The sequence below is a fragment of the Macrobrachium rosenbergii genome, chromosome 27 (genome assembly GCF_040412425.1).
Source record: "Macrobrachium rosenbergii isolate ZJJX-2024 chromosome 27, ASM4041242v1, whole genome shotgun sequence".
Classification (NCBI taxonomy): Eukaryota; Metazoa; Arthropoda; class Malacostraca; order Decapoda; family Palaemonidae; genus Macrobrachium; species Macrobrachium rosenbergii.
The window spans coordinates 30,419,258-30,437,566 of NC_089767.1; the positions used below are offsets into that span (position 1 = coordinate 30,419,258).

Genomic DNA, 18,309 nt, shown 5'->3' on the forward strand with positions numbered 1-18,309 from the left:
TTATGACGTGAAGGCTCTTGCACAAAGAAGAATATCGGGCACTTTTCTCATTTAACTTTACTACCTGTGACTGGATTTGAAGTTAAATGTCAATTAAAATCAACTGGAAATTATAAGGTGAAAGTTAGAATTTTCATGTGTAATGACAAATGTTTCTGAGCTCGATAAGATATAAAGCATAATAACAACCTACGATTGGCCGATAAAGTTGACGTGTATGTCCCGTGAGCGTTGTTCTCTACGTCAGGATATTTATCCACAGGCCTGTAAATAAATACAGGTAACATGCTTTCCTATCCAAGGACGTTAGAATATTATATTATATTTTTTATGCAGATAAAAAAGTTTTGTGGTATCAATTTCAACTAATAGGCACACTATGAAAATGTACATAGACTGCAGTAAATTTTGATAGGTGCTTTTTAATATGACAGTATTATAATTATAAAATTTGTCTATTACTGTACTTTATTTATATACAGCAATTTAATCCATAAGTTAGGCTGAGTTTACTGCAAGCTGCAAACGCATCCATTGTTCCACAAAACATGCTTAAGAAGAATGCTACATTACAAAGGCTGTCTTTAAGATGTATTGCTTCTCTGACGCCTTTAATATATACCAAACACGCATTAAGGATTCAGCAATAATGATCAAATAAAGAATTAGAATGTCTTATAACTGCCTTATTATCGATATGTACTATGGAAAACTGGAAGCTGTAGATTTCTATTTATCACAAATGCATAGCCGCAAATATCGTTTCATACTGAATTCATCCTGGGAATTATAACTGACAAGCTTGTAGGTGTCGGTCAGGATTCGAACTGTGGCCTAGTTTTACACGATAATAAATTGACTTTGATCACAATAATGTGTGACAAAAATTTATACGTTCCATATATATATATATATATATATATATATATATATATATATATATATATATATATATATATATATATATATATATATATATATATATATATATATATATATACACTGTATATGCACATACATTATAACGTCGAAATCTCGGCAATCATTCAAAACATTACGTAGGTTCCTCTAATTCCATGAGGTGGCTCTCCTCCGGGAAGAGTGGAAGGAGAACTGTGCAGACGACGTGAGTTGTTGTCTGAGCATCATTAACATGACCGAAAATAACGACGAGGGCAATGAGCAGGTAATTAACAAAGTCATAAACGAAAAGATTAGTGTTTCGTAAGTATTTCGGAGTTAGGAAATATGTTACTTTGTTCAGCTGAATCGTTTTATGTGGCGAAACTTTCGAGCGGGTGACAGGATGACGGCGGCCGCTTCAAGAATTAAAAAAATTGTCGAGCTCGTGACTCGATCAGGCGATGTTAAAATGGGATAAATTGAGCTTGTGACTTAGATCCATACCGTACATTGACGTCAAGCCTGTTATACATTAAAGACTATTAGAAGTCACTACGAGGAGCCGCTGAGATGAGCAATGCTTTCCTACTGTGGCCCGATAGTACCTTTGAGAGTTCGGTAAAATAATCTGTCGAAGGTTGCCTAGCCTAGGCAAATGTGAGGTAGTAGTGTGATACTTTAATTTCACTCCAGATACACGATCTATACAATTTTTGGTCATTTTTGTGTGTTTTATGCCATTCTGGCCGTCATTGATGGTTTGAACCACGGGTTTTTGGGCCTCCCCAGCCTCCTAACGCTAGGCCAGTAAATAATTACTGTGAAACCCCATGGGACGGGAAACCAAAAATGAGTGATTTGCACCAGCAGAAAAGGTTTAAAGTTTATAATCCCTAAGTAAACTGTGGGAAAAATACGTGGTTCATGTGTATAATTCAGGCATTTTCCTTTAGAAGTTTGGGGCAAACTTTGACGTCAAAACTTTTCTAATCAACCGAGATGACACCGGAATGTTTGATGGTATTAAACATTAAATCACCAAAGGTAGCCTGTTTCTAATAGGTATGAAAGAAAACTAAATAAAGCCATAGAAATAAAACTGTTCTCAATTGCGTTTATTTTAGTAATTTTAGTCAGTCATTTGGAAATGTAAATGGTAAAGATAAGAGGAAAAAGGGGGCTAAGTTGTCAGTTTCAGCTTTGCCAAGCTGTCCCCAAGCTTGGTTTGCTTTCTCTTATCAATATTTTGTCAGCAGCTTTGTTTTGGCAGTGATAGATGTTTCCACTCAGTATTTTGAGTTACCCATCTTTCACTGCTGTCTCTACTGTTGAGGCCCCTGTAGTGATCTTATTGGGATACCCCCTCATTATCAATTGCAGGCCTTACTTCTTTGATGTTGCTTCCTGCATGGACCATTCTCATTTGTTGTGAGTTTGTGATGAAATGTCAGAATCTGTCAATTCTGTTAAGTGATTCGTGAGTTTCTAGATTTCCTCCCTCTTGGACTTTTTTTTTGCGGTGAGCTGGATGAAATGCTTTTGTGACCATTGCGAGGCTTGTGAACCTATGCTTACAATTTTACATTGGCCTACATCCTAGCCTAGTCTACCTTAAACATGTTTAGGGGACACTGATGAAATTAACTGCTGGATGATGAGGATGATGGAAATGCAACAGTTGCAGGGTTATCTAATTCTCTTCATAAGAACTTGAGAACTGCTGGTAGAAGGCACTACATCATAAGCATTGTTCAGTCCATTTCCACTGATGAACATAAATGCTGTAACTTAGGCTAGTAACAAAAAAAAAAATTATATTGAGAGAAATAAAAAAATAAAAATAAACTATAGATATATCCTATTCTTCTCAGCAGTCAGGAACATACATAGCATATTCATAACAATTTATTCCTAAAAATAATATAAAGTTATCCTGGAATTCTTGTCACCATTCTGAGCAAAGTCTCAGAAGCAAGACATTTCGTTTTCTGTTTTTAGGAATAAACTTTCAATATACTGTATAACAGTTCATAATTAACAATAGATAATTTGTGCATACAGACACTATAAAGTGTAATTCTTAATAAAAACAGTACTGTGTACTGAAAAGGAATTTATTTATTAAAATATAAACAATGCTTCTACAGGACAAATGCAAAAGGTGCCTTTACAGACGAATTTTAACTCTACAATTCTTTGATATTGTCCATTTCAGCATTAAGTCAAAACTTTATGTATTAAAATTTAAGGTTATTTTGTACAAAAATACATAATAAGGATTATAAAGTATTAGATTAATGTAATGCATAACAACAAAACTGGGTATAAATTATTTGAATGATATCTTGTCAGCACTTTTGGACAGCACTATGCTGTGTATCACTTTGGCATTTGCTACTCCCAACTGCCAATACACTTCTTTAAATGCATAATACAGTGTTTGGATTTTAGATTTTTTCAGTTTTATTGAAACAGGAATGTTGAAATACTTAATAAAGAAGATCATTGAGTTTATGTAGGACATTGGCAAACTACAGGCAGTCCCTGGTTATTGGGGGCCTCGGTTATCGGCGATGCGGTTTTACAGGCACTTGTCTAGCGATGACAATAACCAGATTTTTGACACCGATTCCCAGTTATCAGCGCTGATCCATGGTTATCGATGGCACTGATCCCCAGTTATCGGTGCGATAACCGGATACCGGCGGCAGTAACCGAGGATAGGTGCTATTATCGTCGATTTTTGGTTGTCTGCGATTTTCAGTTATTGTCACGCTGTTGGGAATGGAACCCGTCGATAACCGGAGACTGCCTGTATTTTGTTTCAAGATAGTTGAGAATGTCATTCATGAAGTTCTCAAGTTCCCACATGAAAGACACCGCAACCATGCTACCTTCATGCTTGCCAATAATCTTGAGTTTTTTGTAAAGAGTAATTTCCTTCTGACTAGTAGCAGGAAACATAGATGAGCATTCTTAGACATCAGGATACTTAAAAAGACTACAGTATATAAATACAGTAGGGCATAAAAAATAAATTAGCAGCAACATAGGACACTTTAAAGAAGGTAGTGTGTACACTTGCAAATCAAGTGGCGGACTAAAAGAAAAGAAGCACTGATGCTACCTGCCTGCCCAGCATTTGTAAGAATGTATCCTAGCCATCATCAGTTGCCCTCCCAAAAATTGAAAGCTTGATAGTGCTGTTGTAAAATTGAAATAAGCTTGATAGTGCTGTTGAAAATTTGAAACAAACATGATAGTGCTGTTGTAAAATTGAAAAACATGATAGTGCTGTTGTAAAATTGAAAAAAGTAAATTGGGTAATCTTAACTTGGGGTGTATCTGTACTAGGAGTTACAAGAAGGTGTCCAAGAACACTATTTCTGTTTGGCTTCATGAAGTGATCAAGTGGGCAAATGGGTTGTCCTGTGAAGATGATCATCCAGTCTGGGTGAGAACTGAAACCATTTATAGTTTTATATATATAGTATTAGCATTTCGTGGCAGAAGAGTTTTTTTTATCAGTTTTAATACAGTATGTATTGTACTTGTTTGACAATATTGTGGTTCTTTTCTTTAACCTAAGAGTGATTAGTATGATTTTACAAATGGATTGTTAAATATGAAATAAAACTGCAAAGAGAACCCTTTGTCATGTTATTCACCAGCAAGGTAGCTCTTAACAAGTCAGATAACAGCCATTCAGCAAGTAAGTTCTTTTTAGGTGTGAAAACATGTCAGACTTCAGTATTACTGTGCTTCTATTTTTGTACTTTTTCAGGGTGAAGTTGTTCCTGCCAGTGGTGGAGAACAGCAAGTTGCTGAAGGTGCTGCAGATGGAACAGCAGCACCAGCCCAAGATGGAGGCCAACAGGCTCGGCAGCCTACTGCTGGGGAGTCTTTCATGGCCATCACCAAATCACTCATAATCAGAGCTATCATCATCTATTTTATCACTTCATTTTTCAGGTAAATTAAACTTGACTTTCATTTTATATCCTTAGATCATTATGGCTGCATTACTGATATCCTCCACTTGCAGCTTTTTCTATAGTTTAGAACGTAACCATATGGTTGAATGCACAACACAGTACTTGGAAACAGTGAGAAACTAATTTCGTTCCCACTAGAATTCAGGGCTCTTGTGTTTATGTATAGGGTATCTTTTGGTGACAGATGGTCTCTGCTGTTGAAGATGGTTAATGAGACAGTTAAGAGGTGTATAGGGAGTAAGAAATGGAATGCCATCCTCTCACCTGGTAGAGCCTCTGTTTTCTTGTGGCTGCAATCAAGTCAAGACATTTCTGTTTGCTGCATTGCAGTCATGGAACTCAACTTTGGATGCGAATCTTTATTTGAATGTCCTTCTCATTGATTTTTGCTTGTGGTCATTATGTGTCAGGGATATAAAAACCAGTCCTGGTCGTTTCAGCTGTAAGTCACTTAGGCTGTAACATCCAAAACAATGTAAGACATTATGTTTATGGTATTTACTGTTATCATTGTATGTTTTACATACATCCCCAAGGGGCTGGTACTAAACACGGCGCCCATTTTGCACGCAAATGTGCTTACGGCCTAAATGACTTACGGCCGAAACGACCCAAACGCATAAGAACAGGTTTGGTTGGGTTTATTTTTCATGTGTATTTTGTTAACCTATAGTCTTTATATGAGTGTTCACACAAGTTTATCCTTATCTGTCAATCATGAAGACTGTATATTTTGGGAAGGTATTCTTTCGTATATTTTTGTTGGGAATTGCTCAAATTTTTCATCATACAAATATTTTAAACATAAAGTAAGGACTTGAGGTTATATATCAGAGAAACTTTACACTGAAAAAGTTTTTCGTGTGCTTTCTGTTTTTCTTTTCATGATGGGTATGTTTGCATGTGCCCTTCAGCAGGTGTGCACTGTGGTACCATCTTCTTTCCTTCTAACCCTTTCATCTTCTTCAGCCTTTGGGCCATTTTAGAGCTCTGTGGGGATGGGGATGGCGGTGGGTGATAGAAAATCTATAGTTTTCCTGAAGGGAAGCAGCTAGTCTTTGCTCCTTTGTTTGACTGTACAGTATAAGGAGAAGGAATCAGTTCTTCCCTGTAATTGTGGACAGCAGTGTTCATAATCTTTAAAATATCTGTAATGCATAGCATACAGATCAAGATTTTATTGCGATTCCTCCACTGCTACACAGTAGCGTACTCAAAAGATTGGTCCTACTCATATAGCCCATGCTTTGTAACTGAGCCAAGCATTGATGCTATTCTAGAAGTTCAGTGATTCAGGGAGTTTGGCTCACCTCAGAAATAGAGTACAGACACCACCCTACTTACAAATGAGTTACGTTCCGAGATGGCTGTTTGTATGTCGAAGTGTTTTAAGTTGGTTACTGTACTCTTCATCCATATTTAATTACAGTACAGTATGATATAAAGTCAATACAATACTGTACATTTTCTCATCCTAAAACACAATACACAGTACATATAGTACTGTATGTACAGAATAAGCATGCAAAACAAAATTCGAGCGCCTGGGTGGCAAAGGGGAGCGTTCTGAGCAAATTTTAATTTGCGATCCAGTTTGTTTGTATCTGAATGTTTGTAAGTTGAATGCTTGTAAGTAGGGTGGTGTCTGTGTTTCCTTTGAAAACTGTATACTTTACAATAAAGGTATTAGGTGTTTTTATCATTGACTAAAATAGTAGGTTATTTATGTTTTAATACCTTCCTGAGTTATTAAAGGTTTATTTCTTCTTTTAATGTAGTGCATATTAGAAATATGTATTAGTTTCTACAGAAATACAAACCAGAGCCTTTTATGTAGGAGTGTTCCTCATTGCAAGCTGGAATTGTTTGCTGAACTTGGTAACAGGATAGTTAACTGGTGGTTGGAGGGTGAATTAGGGAAAATCCCCACTCATCTGCCATCACTGAGCACTTTTTTAATTGTCTTGCTGTGCTGCTGATGATTGCTAAGTTGCAACTTTTAGTTATGTTTTGAGTGATTGTTTACTTTACCATGGATAAGTAATGAAAACAACAGAGTTGTGAAGGGTGAAGGTGGTGTATGTGGTGCTTCATATAGAAAAGGTTTGGGAATAAGAGGAAGGAAAGCTGGAGAATTTGGTAGTCTTGTCAGGAGAAAGGCTTCCCATTTGACACCACTGACCATCATCCAGTCCTTTCTCCTTGGTGTTATATCTCTAATAAGTAGGGTTGATGATGCAGGGGTTCCTGGGCTTGCTCACCCTCCTACCACCAGTTTACTATCTTTTTACCAAGTTTCATTGACCAATTCCAGCTTATAAAATGCTTGGGTTTGTATGCCTGTGAAAGATACAAATTCCCTGTAAGTGTTTTCTATTTCATTGTCTTGGATTTTACAGGCGTCCCCAGCAACCTACAGGACCACAGGGTACAGCGGAAGGCCAACCTGACCCAAGTGGTCGTGTTCCAGCTCTCAACTTGTTCCAAGATGGAGACAGTCTAGACCTCTATGTATATATTTCAGAGTCAGAGTTCTTTTCAGATTTCAAAAATCCTAATGCTTTAGTTTGGCTCAAAGAAGATTTGATTTATGGGGACTGGACAAGTGGGCCAGATGGTGATGGCACTTACTCACACTCCATTACATTTCCCACATCAGAGGTAAGATTTGTTTCATTGTTTCACAAACATTTCATTTATAATTTCATAGTTTTTGGTATGAATGAATCCTAGACACTTCAGTTCCAATTAACAATCAGAAGATTTGCAACTAGCTTATTGGTAGGAGGGCTTGTGTGTGTCCTACAACTTTCTGTTCTGTATTTAGGTACAAACCTCAGATCTTTTGTGATTGTTGCTATCTTGGAAATTCATACTTGATATTGACTTTAGCAATAGCTAAAAAAAATATGCATTAATGAAACAGTGAGACCAAAATTGACTGTTAAACAAAAGCAAAATTGAAATGAAATTTAAATCTCTTCTATTCTTGACAGTGGGTCTTGCCAATTTTACGTCCTTGTGTTAGGTGTACCTACGACTAAAGTTACCCTTTTGTTTTTCAGAATTTACGCAACAATGGTTCATTATATATTCATGCATATTTTGTGAAAACTGGTTTCTCTCCGGACCCAGAAGCTGATGAGGGCCGATATAACCGTAAGTTAACCACTCACAGCACTCAGCGACTAAACAAGTACAAAAGGCGTCGTTACAGGAAGACCTCAAATCTTCTGACTGGGGAGACACAATTATCAGAAGAGGAACGTATGGTAAGATTTGATGAGAAATATATTACTGTACTGATTTGAAGAATCTGATGAATGAAAAAAATTCTTATGGTTATTTGTGATGTAGATTTTGAAGCCAATGATTGTCAGGCTATGTTCTTCTAATTGTAGGTGGAGAGTAGAGTACTAATTTTGGCTTAGATTTGAATACTTTCTGAATTTTAATGAATACTGTAAATTTGAAGTGATCTGTGTAAAGTGAGCAGAATATCACCCATACAGAAGACTTTTAACCCTTAAGGGATGGGCTAATTTATATATCATGCAACCCCCCCAGACTGGGCAAACTTTAAGGTTGGCGAGTTTAAGAAAAAGCACATCAGTGGAAAGCGGACGATATGCAAATGCACATGGTGTAAGAAAAAAAATTCTAAAAATTTTCCCTAACTTCCTCTTTTACAAAGCACTCGTAAATTTTACCAAGTTATGCATGTTTTTGTTCTAACAATTTGTTTTATTTTATTTTGTAAAATTATAATTACAGCTCACACAGTATCATAACAGATGAGAACTAAAATCAGTAACAAATTCTGAGTGTATTTGTTGTAAACTATTTATGCAAACTTACTGAGATTGGGGTGCACTAACTTTTTTGGAGTATACATGTTTTTTCTAATATTTCTTTGCAGTTTTCTTTGCAATATTACAATTATAACTGACATCATAACATAAAAGATAAGAACTAAAACCAACAGCAATCCCTGGGTGTATTTATGAGCAAATAAATAGAAAGACATCATGGGAGAGAGAAGAGCAAGACATCCCCCATCAAGTCAAGAACAATTCTGATTCCCTGAGACGCCCACTGCTTGAGCTGAGCTGAATTCTATAGTTGGCATTATTCATTTATGGACCACTGAAGTGATGGAAACTCTTTCCTGCTTGATACAGCCAAATTGTATCGCACGTAATATTAATGCTCCTCAGAGGGGATCCGTCCGCCACCCAAAACTTGTTTTAGATCCTCTCATGAGGGGATCCATCCATTAAGGGTTAACCACTGTATGATTTCAGTCTGGAAGGTCCTTTCATAATTCTTTTCATTCAGGGAGTCTGGCAGGTAAAAAAAAGAAGGAAATGAAAACAGAAATTTAGGAAATTATTTTTATAGTTTTTAATGCCTTTCATCATAGGTATTTGAAGTACTTTTATCAAATTTATTGTAGTTTCCATAGTTATAGGAGATATTGTGCCACAACTTTGAGAAAATAGAGTGTGATATATAAAATTTTCCTTTTTTTGTAATTTGTATATAATCTCACCAGATTGTAACAGTACAGGAATCAAAGATGGAATTGTTTTACAAGTAGGATAAGAAAATACATTTTTCAGGAACCCTTAAATTTACCAGACTTTGTCATTATCAGTGTCAGTAGTGTGGTGGTTTTTGCTAGGCTACCTAATTAGACATGATGCATTGTGTTGGTAAGTCTCTTAAATTGAATTAAAAATATAAAGTGTTCTTTATTTTTGCTAGAAATTGCACAGAGTAAGTGTCAGCATGGCATTATCTTGAGAGTTCAAAGGAAGACAATTCTGTAGTATCTTTGTAAATTATTAGAAGGCCAGGCTCCCAGAATATCTGGTAAGTTGATGGGCTACTGTATTTTCTTGAATATAACTAAGAATTTTATATTTAACTTGCAGAAGGCAGAGACTTTAACAGAAGAAATAGTATCTCATTGGCACCCAAATATCACTGTGAACATTGTCCATGATTTTACTCAGTGGACAAGAGGGATGGTACCAGCACCTTTGGATGAATACCTAGAATTCACACCAGCAGGTGACAGGTAAGGGTTTCCTTTTAGTTGCCTTTGGAGGTTCATTGTCAAATATACCCGCTTTGGAATGCTATTAATGTGTTGCTCTTCATACTTTTTCCTTTAAAATGTTCTGTTTTTTCTACTTTCCTTGGTACTGTTGTTTCTTTTTATAAGTGCTATGGACAGGTACACTGGTATTGATTTCAGTTATTACCCTTTGGAATTTTTCAAATTTAATAAACATTATTCATGTGGAATTTTGTTTCTTTTTTCAGATACAAACCTGTTACCCTATTTGTTTCTTTTTTCAGATACAAGCCTATTACCTTCTTGAATACCTACTGGAATCTTGTGAAAGATTACCGATCAATCAACTCCACTACAAAGATGCTAGACTTGACAGTCACCTTCCAGCCCCTGTCACTCTTCAAATGGCAGCTGTATGCAGCACAGGCTATGAAGAACAGGTATGAAAGCACATGTATTTTACAAGATGAATGCACTTTGGAGAGCAGTTCGCAGTCAGTAGATTCTGTACTTGTGGAACTGGAGGCTTTGCCAGAAAATGAGTGTCCGGCTTTTGAGCTGTATGAGGTCTTTGCAAGTTGAAGCGCTGATGTAGTTTGCATTAGTATTAATTATAACAATTGTTTATTCCCAAAGGATGTACTACATCTTGAGCTATATTTTTATTTTGTGTTTTGAGACACAAGTACACATTTCTTACATTTTATCACAGTAGCTGTTACTCTTCGGTGCCATTTAGATAAAAAAAAGTATAACCTTGGGAGCATTTACTGGTGCTCTATTTTTAACTGTACCACATTTTATAAGAGAGATGCTGCAATGTGTAGGAAAACTTTATAGCCACGTTAACTGCGTTAGGTATATTTGTGATGCAAGATGCATCACAGGTATGTACTACATCTTGAGCTATATTTTTTTTTTGTGTTTTGAGACACAAGTACACATTTCTTACATTTTATCACAGTAGCTGTTACTCTTCGGTGCCATTAAGATAAAAAAAAATATTACCTTGGGAGCATTTACTGGTGCTCTATTTTTTAACTGTACCACATTTTATAAGAGAGATGCTGCAATGTGTAGGAAAACTTTATAGCCACGTTAACTGTGTTAGGCATGTTTGTGATGCAAGATGCATCACAGGTGTATGATGTGGTTAAATAGACTCATTTAATATGGAGGTTGTGTATTCCTTGAGGTTGTTATGCATGGCAAGGGTTACCTTTTTAATGTTTTTCCTTTTTTTCCCATTATTTTAGCAGCCTTGATAATGAAATGTGACCTTTTTCTGTCATTAGTGAGGTGTGAATTGTAGTTACAACTTAATGTTAAATCATTCAAATACCCTAGAAGGATGTTATTTGGAAGGCATCCCTGGCAATTTATTTCTAATTTTTATGCACTTGAATTGCCAGTTGACTGGTATTGAAAATTATTAAATTTTCTGCTGATCTCCCTGTCTACAAATTGTTTACTACCATGTTCCTTAGTCATTTTTGGTATATAGGAAATATGGCTCAGTAGTCTGGTTAAGATACTCTACTAATAGTATAGTTATAATGATAACTGGTTGAAATGATCAGGTTTCTAAGCTGACATTGAATTGCATTTGGAGTTCTCCCCATTATGCAGGCATGCTGACCTCTTCTGATGGATTGGCTAAGGTAAACTTCCTGATAGGTCTGAAGGATTTAACTATAGATTACAACATGTGATAGAACTATCTTCAATAAATTATGCAATAGCCACAGCTGTTAGTGGGTGTCTGTTTGTGCATGCTAAGTTTGATTGCCAGGTAACATAAACTTCTTGAGTGCCACATTTATTGTTTTGCTAGAGATTGCAGAATCTCACCCTACATGCTTGTAGGTTACTCATGAGTTTTTCCCACATAAAATGTGTCAAAGCTGTTGCAAGGAGTGTTAGTATCCCTGGGAGAGAATGTTTATTGGTTTTTAATCTTGCAAATGAGCTATCTGCTTTTGTGTTGCTGTAGACTAGACTAAGTTTCTCTGTAAAATGGAATTTGGGAGCCCATTTCAGCTGACTGCTACAGTTTTATGGGAACAAGCTAAATCTGTCAGTTTTTGTCCATAAAAATTTGTAAGTCCTTGCTTTCCAACCTTGTTTTTTGTTGTGTGCTAGACTTATTATTCTTGCAGTCAATTGTAGTCAACCTGTAGAAGGACCTGCCTTTGCCTGCAAGATGCAGGGTAATTTTTCATTTGTAGTTTTCCTTTGTTTCAAGTGCTTTGTATATGCTGTCAAATATTTTTATCTCTTTTCCTATTGCAGTAGGTGTTATAGGCCTAAGTGGAAATTTACTTGATTGTCTTAGTTACTGTTGATTTTAGTGGTTTTTAGTGTATAAAAGTCAAATAAGAAATTGTGCTGCTAGTATTGGTGTGTTAAGTGGTATTGTGTGTTTTGATTGGCTTTTGGTGATCCTGTCATTTCTGGCCAGTTTTAGAGTTAGGTATACAGTTTTGAATGGTGTGGAAGTGCTTTTCTCAAAACCACCTTTTCTTTTGTTGTCACAGGAAATTATTCTTATTCATGATCATAAGGTTCACCACTGCTGTGATACAAGCAACTTATTTAGAAGATTGAATTTAAATTTTTTGTGATTCTGAGACAGTTTGTAAGACATTACTAAATATTTCCCATTCTGTTTTTAAGGCAATACTTAGTACTTCCATTTCTTTGTTTGTCTGGTATTGATATTTGGCCACAGTTTTGCTTCTCATGTGTTCCATGACACCTACAGTATTCAAGCAATTATCCAGAGGTACAAGATAACATTGCTTTGTTTATACTAAACCTATCAATCATACTGAGCCTCTTAACCATGGTTCCAGTGTCTCTAGATGTGTATTTTGTTATTATAGAGACAGAAAGGGGCAGAGTTGGTAAGAACAACTGGTCTTGCATGTGAACCCATGACCCATCAGCAGACTTAACCATCAATCTCATTGTTTCACCTGTCTCTGGACTGTAAACACCAATGTAATATCGTGTCCAGCTTTGCTTTCGTAGTTTGGGTAATCCTGACTCATTTTCATTCATTTGTGATTCACTCTTGTCAACTCCTTTTTTTTTTTTTTTTTCATTGGAAAATGAGTGATTTGGAGGTTAATACTGACATGGAGTGTCTTACCAGTTTTCTTGTAAGTATTCTAATTGTATCTTTTGGTTTGTGTAGTGAATTTCACCATTCTTTGCTTCATGTTCATAACTAGTAATTTTACTAATTTTTTATTCAATTATGATACAAATTCTTTGTGTTTATGAATATGTATTAGAACTTTCTGTTGCAAAGTACTTATGTTCCTTTATTATTTTTGTTCCTTTCCATCTTTTTGGTTTATTTTGTACTAATTATAAATTGTTTTGCGCAGGTATCAGTTATGTTTTGCTGTCTAACATTTGCATTTTTTGTAGCTGTGTAAGTGTAGTATGTTTCATATGAAACTTCTAATTTTTTTTATATATAATTTTTTTTAGACAAACTCATCACTTTCATGTTCTCGCTGGTGACAAACCTGCATATGCTATACAGTAAATGCCTCCCCCCATATTCTCGGTCTCACAATTTGCGGACTCACCTATTCACGGATTTCTCTGTGGAACGTATATACACATTATTCGCTGAAAATTCGCCCTTTCACGGTATATCATGACTAAATGCACTTTTTGTAATAAAACTATTAAAATACTCAGGTATAAGCATTTTTAGAGTTTTTTTTGTTTGAATTATCAAAATAGGCAGTTTTAAGTGTTTTTAGAGGGGTTTTAAGTATTCGTGGATTTTAGCTATTCACGGTGGGGTGTGGTACGCATCCCCCGTGAATACGGGAGTTTACTGTGTTCCACTTTCTCTCTATCTACTTTACTCACTTGGCATTTAGCTAATTACAGTACATTATGAAAGACATTGGTCACTGGTTTCCTGACCTCTCGTGTTGTGTTCTATTGGAGCCAATAGACATTTGTAAGTTTGGGCTTTCAACTTCTTGATCTCCCACCTGAATTGCAATTTGTGTTTTTAAAGGTTGATAAGTTTGTTGAATAAACATGTTTTTCATACCAACTTCTGTTCCTGCTGGTCAAATACTTTTCAATAAAAACAATGAAGTAGATAGCTACAAGCTAATATGGGTCATAGGCACATTATGAGAACAGTTGCTGTTACCTGCTCTGCTTCTTCCATATGCACAAATTCAGAATATGTGTCTGGAGCATTTAGACCGCAAATAAATGGCTCTATATGGTTGATGGGTTTATATGAAAAATGTATTATGTCATGAAAACTTCTGTAGTTGACTTCTAAATCCAGCAATGTGTACTTCATATTTGTAAGGTGACTGGAGACAGTGTAAGTCTCAAGTGAGTAGAACATTTTTCAGTCAACTATTCTAGTCATTGTGTTGATATTTTCAGAGATGTTCTAGTTTATTGGAAAATTGTAGGTCTACATTATGTTTGATTTTGTTCACTGCATGTTTTTATCTTTTGTGTGGTCATATCTGAAGGTCTTCTTATGCTTTAGGCAGCTGTGTGACTGATGTGTGCCTTAGTGTAAGTCTTGGTTTATATGAAATACCATCATTTACCAGTTTTTGTGAAATGATGCAAAATTGTTTCCAAATTTTGCCTCTGTCTTTTTAACTTATAATAAATAATGTTGCTTTTTAAACTTGTTCACTTATTCTCCTTTTCACTGTGCTTTTGATCATTCAATATCCACAATTTTTCATAGTTGCTGAGAAATGCTTGTTTGTTACAGTCCAATTGGGTTAAATCTCTCTCTCTCTCTCTCTCTCTCTCTCTCTCTCTCTCTCTCTCTCTCTCTCTCTCTCTCTCTCTCTCTCTCTCTCTCTCTCTCTCTCTCTCTTGTATGCACTTTGCTCAGGTGATAAATAACAAGACAAACCAAGTACAGTGAATCTGAGAGAATATTTTGGTTCTTATCACCATTAACCAATGCAGAATTTATTCATTTTACTCTTACAGTGCATGATGTTTGAAATGAAACTTATTGAAAATATGAGATGATCAAGTTAAGCAGTAATAATTATGATGAGAATACAGGTAACTAGAAAACATTTGAAGTGTGATTATTTAAAAGAAACATTTGGTGTCTATGGAAATACAAACTATCACTTTTTTATAGGATTATAGCTCAGCACCACCAGAGTTCAATGGTAACAAGGTAGTTAACTGCCATTACCAAGCACTTTTTCTTTGGCTGCAGTCAAGTGAGGCCATCTTGCTACACTCCATCTAACTGCCAAATTGGAACTTGTATATTTGTTTTGAGTGGCTGTTTACCTTACCATGGATAAATAGTGTATACATTAGAGGTGTGAATGGCTTGAGTGATTGTATGCAGCTCTTCATGGCCTTTGTTTAGGTAGATCCCCACCATTACTGTTCCTTTGTAGGAGTAAGATCTGTAGCTGTCTAGCTGTCATGGGAAAAGGTTTGGGAATGCATTACTTGTTTAGCCAGGAAGGGGCTGCATGCCGAAAAGTGTGACCTATACATACTCTCGTTTGATGGGCATAACTCTTGCAGGTTTTGTTTAGCTGTCTGTGCACATGAAGAGTTTCAATCGGTTTTGCCCTCCTTGGGATCTTTGGCCTCTGGAGGGGGACATGACTTTCTTTCCTCTGTTACAAGGCAGAAGTTCAGACAAGGCGCAGATGTAGTTTCAGCCAATAAGAAGTGATTCTTTCTGTTCTCCTTTTTAACAAGGGGGAATGGGTGGCAGCAGTAGAGCTGTAATCAGAATCCATCATTTGTATTGGCCAGATCTAGTTGCTTTTTGACTTACCACCCATCATAGGGTCACTCTTGGTTTTCCAAGGACTTTCATTTTGAGCAAGATCTCTGGCACACCTTACTAGGGCTCAGGGCCCTATCACTCTGTCATCCATGTTCCAGACCAAATAGGAGTTTACAAGAATCATTATGCCCTTTCTCACCTTGTGACCAGGAATGTGACTTTTGGATGGATAATCAACTTTCTAGTCAGTTGAGAGAGAGAACCTCCCACCTACAGAGGTGATGGATTATTTTTCTGTAGGAGCAAATGATGAATTTTTAAAGTGATAAGTATGTTTCCTTGGTATACAAATGTGAGCTTTTTATCATAATCCCACCTCAACCACTCTGCTTAGTTCCTGATCCTGTAGGAAAAGTGCTCAGTTATTACAGGTAATGTCTGGATGAAGAGATCACTCCAGTGGGATGTTCTGTTTCCTTCTTTTTAGGATGTATGTAATTATATCTTGCCTCCGTGGTATGAATCTTGACACCAGTTGAACTTCATTCACTTCTGCCCAGATGAAGATGGATATGGAAGATTTTCATAAATATTATGTAACATATTTATGATGAGCACAAAAATACCAAGATCATAGCAAGCTTTTTCAGTTGCTTGTTTTTGCCTTAAATCAGCATTACAAAAGGAGGCTGCTATATGAGAATAACTAGGAAAGTGAATAAGCTTGTATTCATATATCAATTTTAGGAATGTTTTGCCTGTAACTGGAATGTCTTTTTGTTACAAATGATGCATGCAAATGTTGTACAAAGTACATTAGTGGTACAGAGAAATAATACTCATTTACTGAATTGTGAATGAAGTGAGTTTGACTTTCATTCTTTTATTAGCAAGGAGGTTATGTGTGCTTATAACATATAACTGGGAGGGGTTTAATGCTAGATCAAGAAGTGTAAGAGTTTAGGTTTCATTTAGAAGTTCCCCATCTCTCCAACTCCATCTTTTGACTGAAGAACTGATCGGCCAGAAATGTCCCAGTTTTCGGCTTTATAGCTGAATATTCTTAAGCTACCCAGGTAATTCCATCAAGGAACTGAAACAAATAAAGTTCCAAACTGCATTCAGCCCAAAGAATTAACACAGATGCTCTCTGGATCCTGAATACCATAGAACAAAACAGAATTCTGTGAAAATCGTGGCTTTTAGTGGAGGGATTTTAGTAGTTTACAAAAATATGGTATAAAGGTTATCCAAATGCAGCTTCCAAATGTTGAAATACTTCAGTACTTTCCTTTCATCTTCAATTATAACTGTTAACCCTTAAACGCCTGTTGGACGTAGCAAACGTTGACTAAAATTGTCTGTTGAATGCCGAGTGGACGTAGCAAACGTCGACTACAAAAAATTTCAACCTTCGGTCAACTTTGACTCGACCGAAATGGTCGAAAAACGCAATTGTAAGCTAAAACTCTTACATTCTAGTAATATTCAATCATGTACCTTCATTTTGCAACAAATTGGAAGTCTCTAGCACAATATTTCGATTTATGGTGAATTTAAAAAAAAAATTTTTCTTACGCCCGCGCGGTAACTCTGCCGAAAATTTCAGAAATTCTTTCGTCATTTTGTCGTAATTTTTGCACTGTTCTATATTAGCCGTTACATAAAGTTTTATATATGAAAATGTGTGCAATTTCATGTACAATACAACAGAAAATAACTCATGGTTGTAGCTTTTATCAGTTTTGAAATATTTTCATATAAATCACGATAACTGCCAAAATTTCAACCTACGGTCAACTTTGACTCGACCGAAATGGTCAAAAAACGCAATTGTAAGCTAAAACTCTTACATTCTAGTAATATTCAATCATTTACCTTCATTTTGCAACCAATTGGAAGTCTCTAGCACAATATTTCGATTTATGGTGAATTTTTTAAAAAAACTTTTTCCTTACGTCCGCGCCAGAAATTCTTTCGTCACGTTGTCGTAATGTTTGCACTGTTTTATATTAGTCGTTACATAAAGTTTTATATATGTGCGCAATTTCATGTAGAATACAACAGAAATTAACTCATGGTTATAGCTTTTATCAGTTTTGAAATATTTTCATATAAATCACGATAACTGCCAAAATTTCAAGCTTCGGTTAAATTTCACTCAACCGAAATGGTCAAAAAACGCAATTATAAGCTAAAACTCTTACATTCTAGTAATATTCAATCATGTACCTTCATTTTGCAACAAACTAGAAGTCTCTAGCACAATATTTCGATTTATGGTGAATTTCTGAAAAAAACATTTTTTTCCTTACGTCTGTGCGCGGTAACTCGGCAGAACATCTCAGAAATTCTTTCATCATGTTGTCGTAATGTTTGCATCGTTTTACATTAGTTGTTACATAAACTTTTATATATGAAAATGTGCGCAATTTCATGTAGAATACAACAGAAATTAGCTCATGGTTGTAGCTTTTATCAGTTTTGAAATATTTTCACATAAATCACGATAACTGCCAAAATTTCAACCTTCAGTCAACTTT

The 18,309-nt window shown here is 35.8% G+C and overlaps 1 protein-coding gene across 1 annotated transcript in view; it reads left to right on the plus strand.

Moving 5' to 3' along the window:
* Nucleotides 1-1,057: 1,057 nt before the first annotated feature.
* LOC136853533 (putative lipid scramblase CLPTM1) overlaps nucleotides 1,058-18,309 on the plus strand; it is a 32,525-nt gene continuing 15,273 nt past the window's right edge. The window contains exons 1-6 of the mRNA XM_067129228.1: nucleotides 1,058-1,186; nucleotides 4,688-4,875; nucleotides 7,298-7,559; nucleotides 7,964-8,170; nucleotides 9,836-9,981; nucleotides 10,266-10,421. Of these exons, the coding sequence (XP_066985329.1) occupies nucleotides 1,154-1,186; nucleotides 4,688-4,875; nucleotides 7,298-7,559; nucleotides 7,964-8,170; nucleotides 9,836-9,981; nucleotides 10,266-10,421 (992 nt within the window). The 5' untranslated portion in view covers nucleotides 1,058-1,153. The remainder of the gene's footprint in view (nucleotides 1,187-4,687; nucleotides 4,876-7,297; nucleotides 7,560-7,963; nucleotides 8,171-9,835; nucleotides 9,982-10,265; nucleotides 10,422-18,309) is intronic.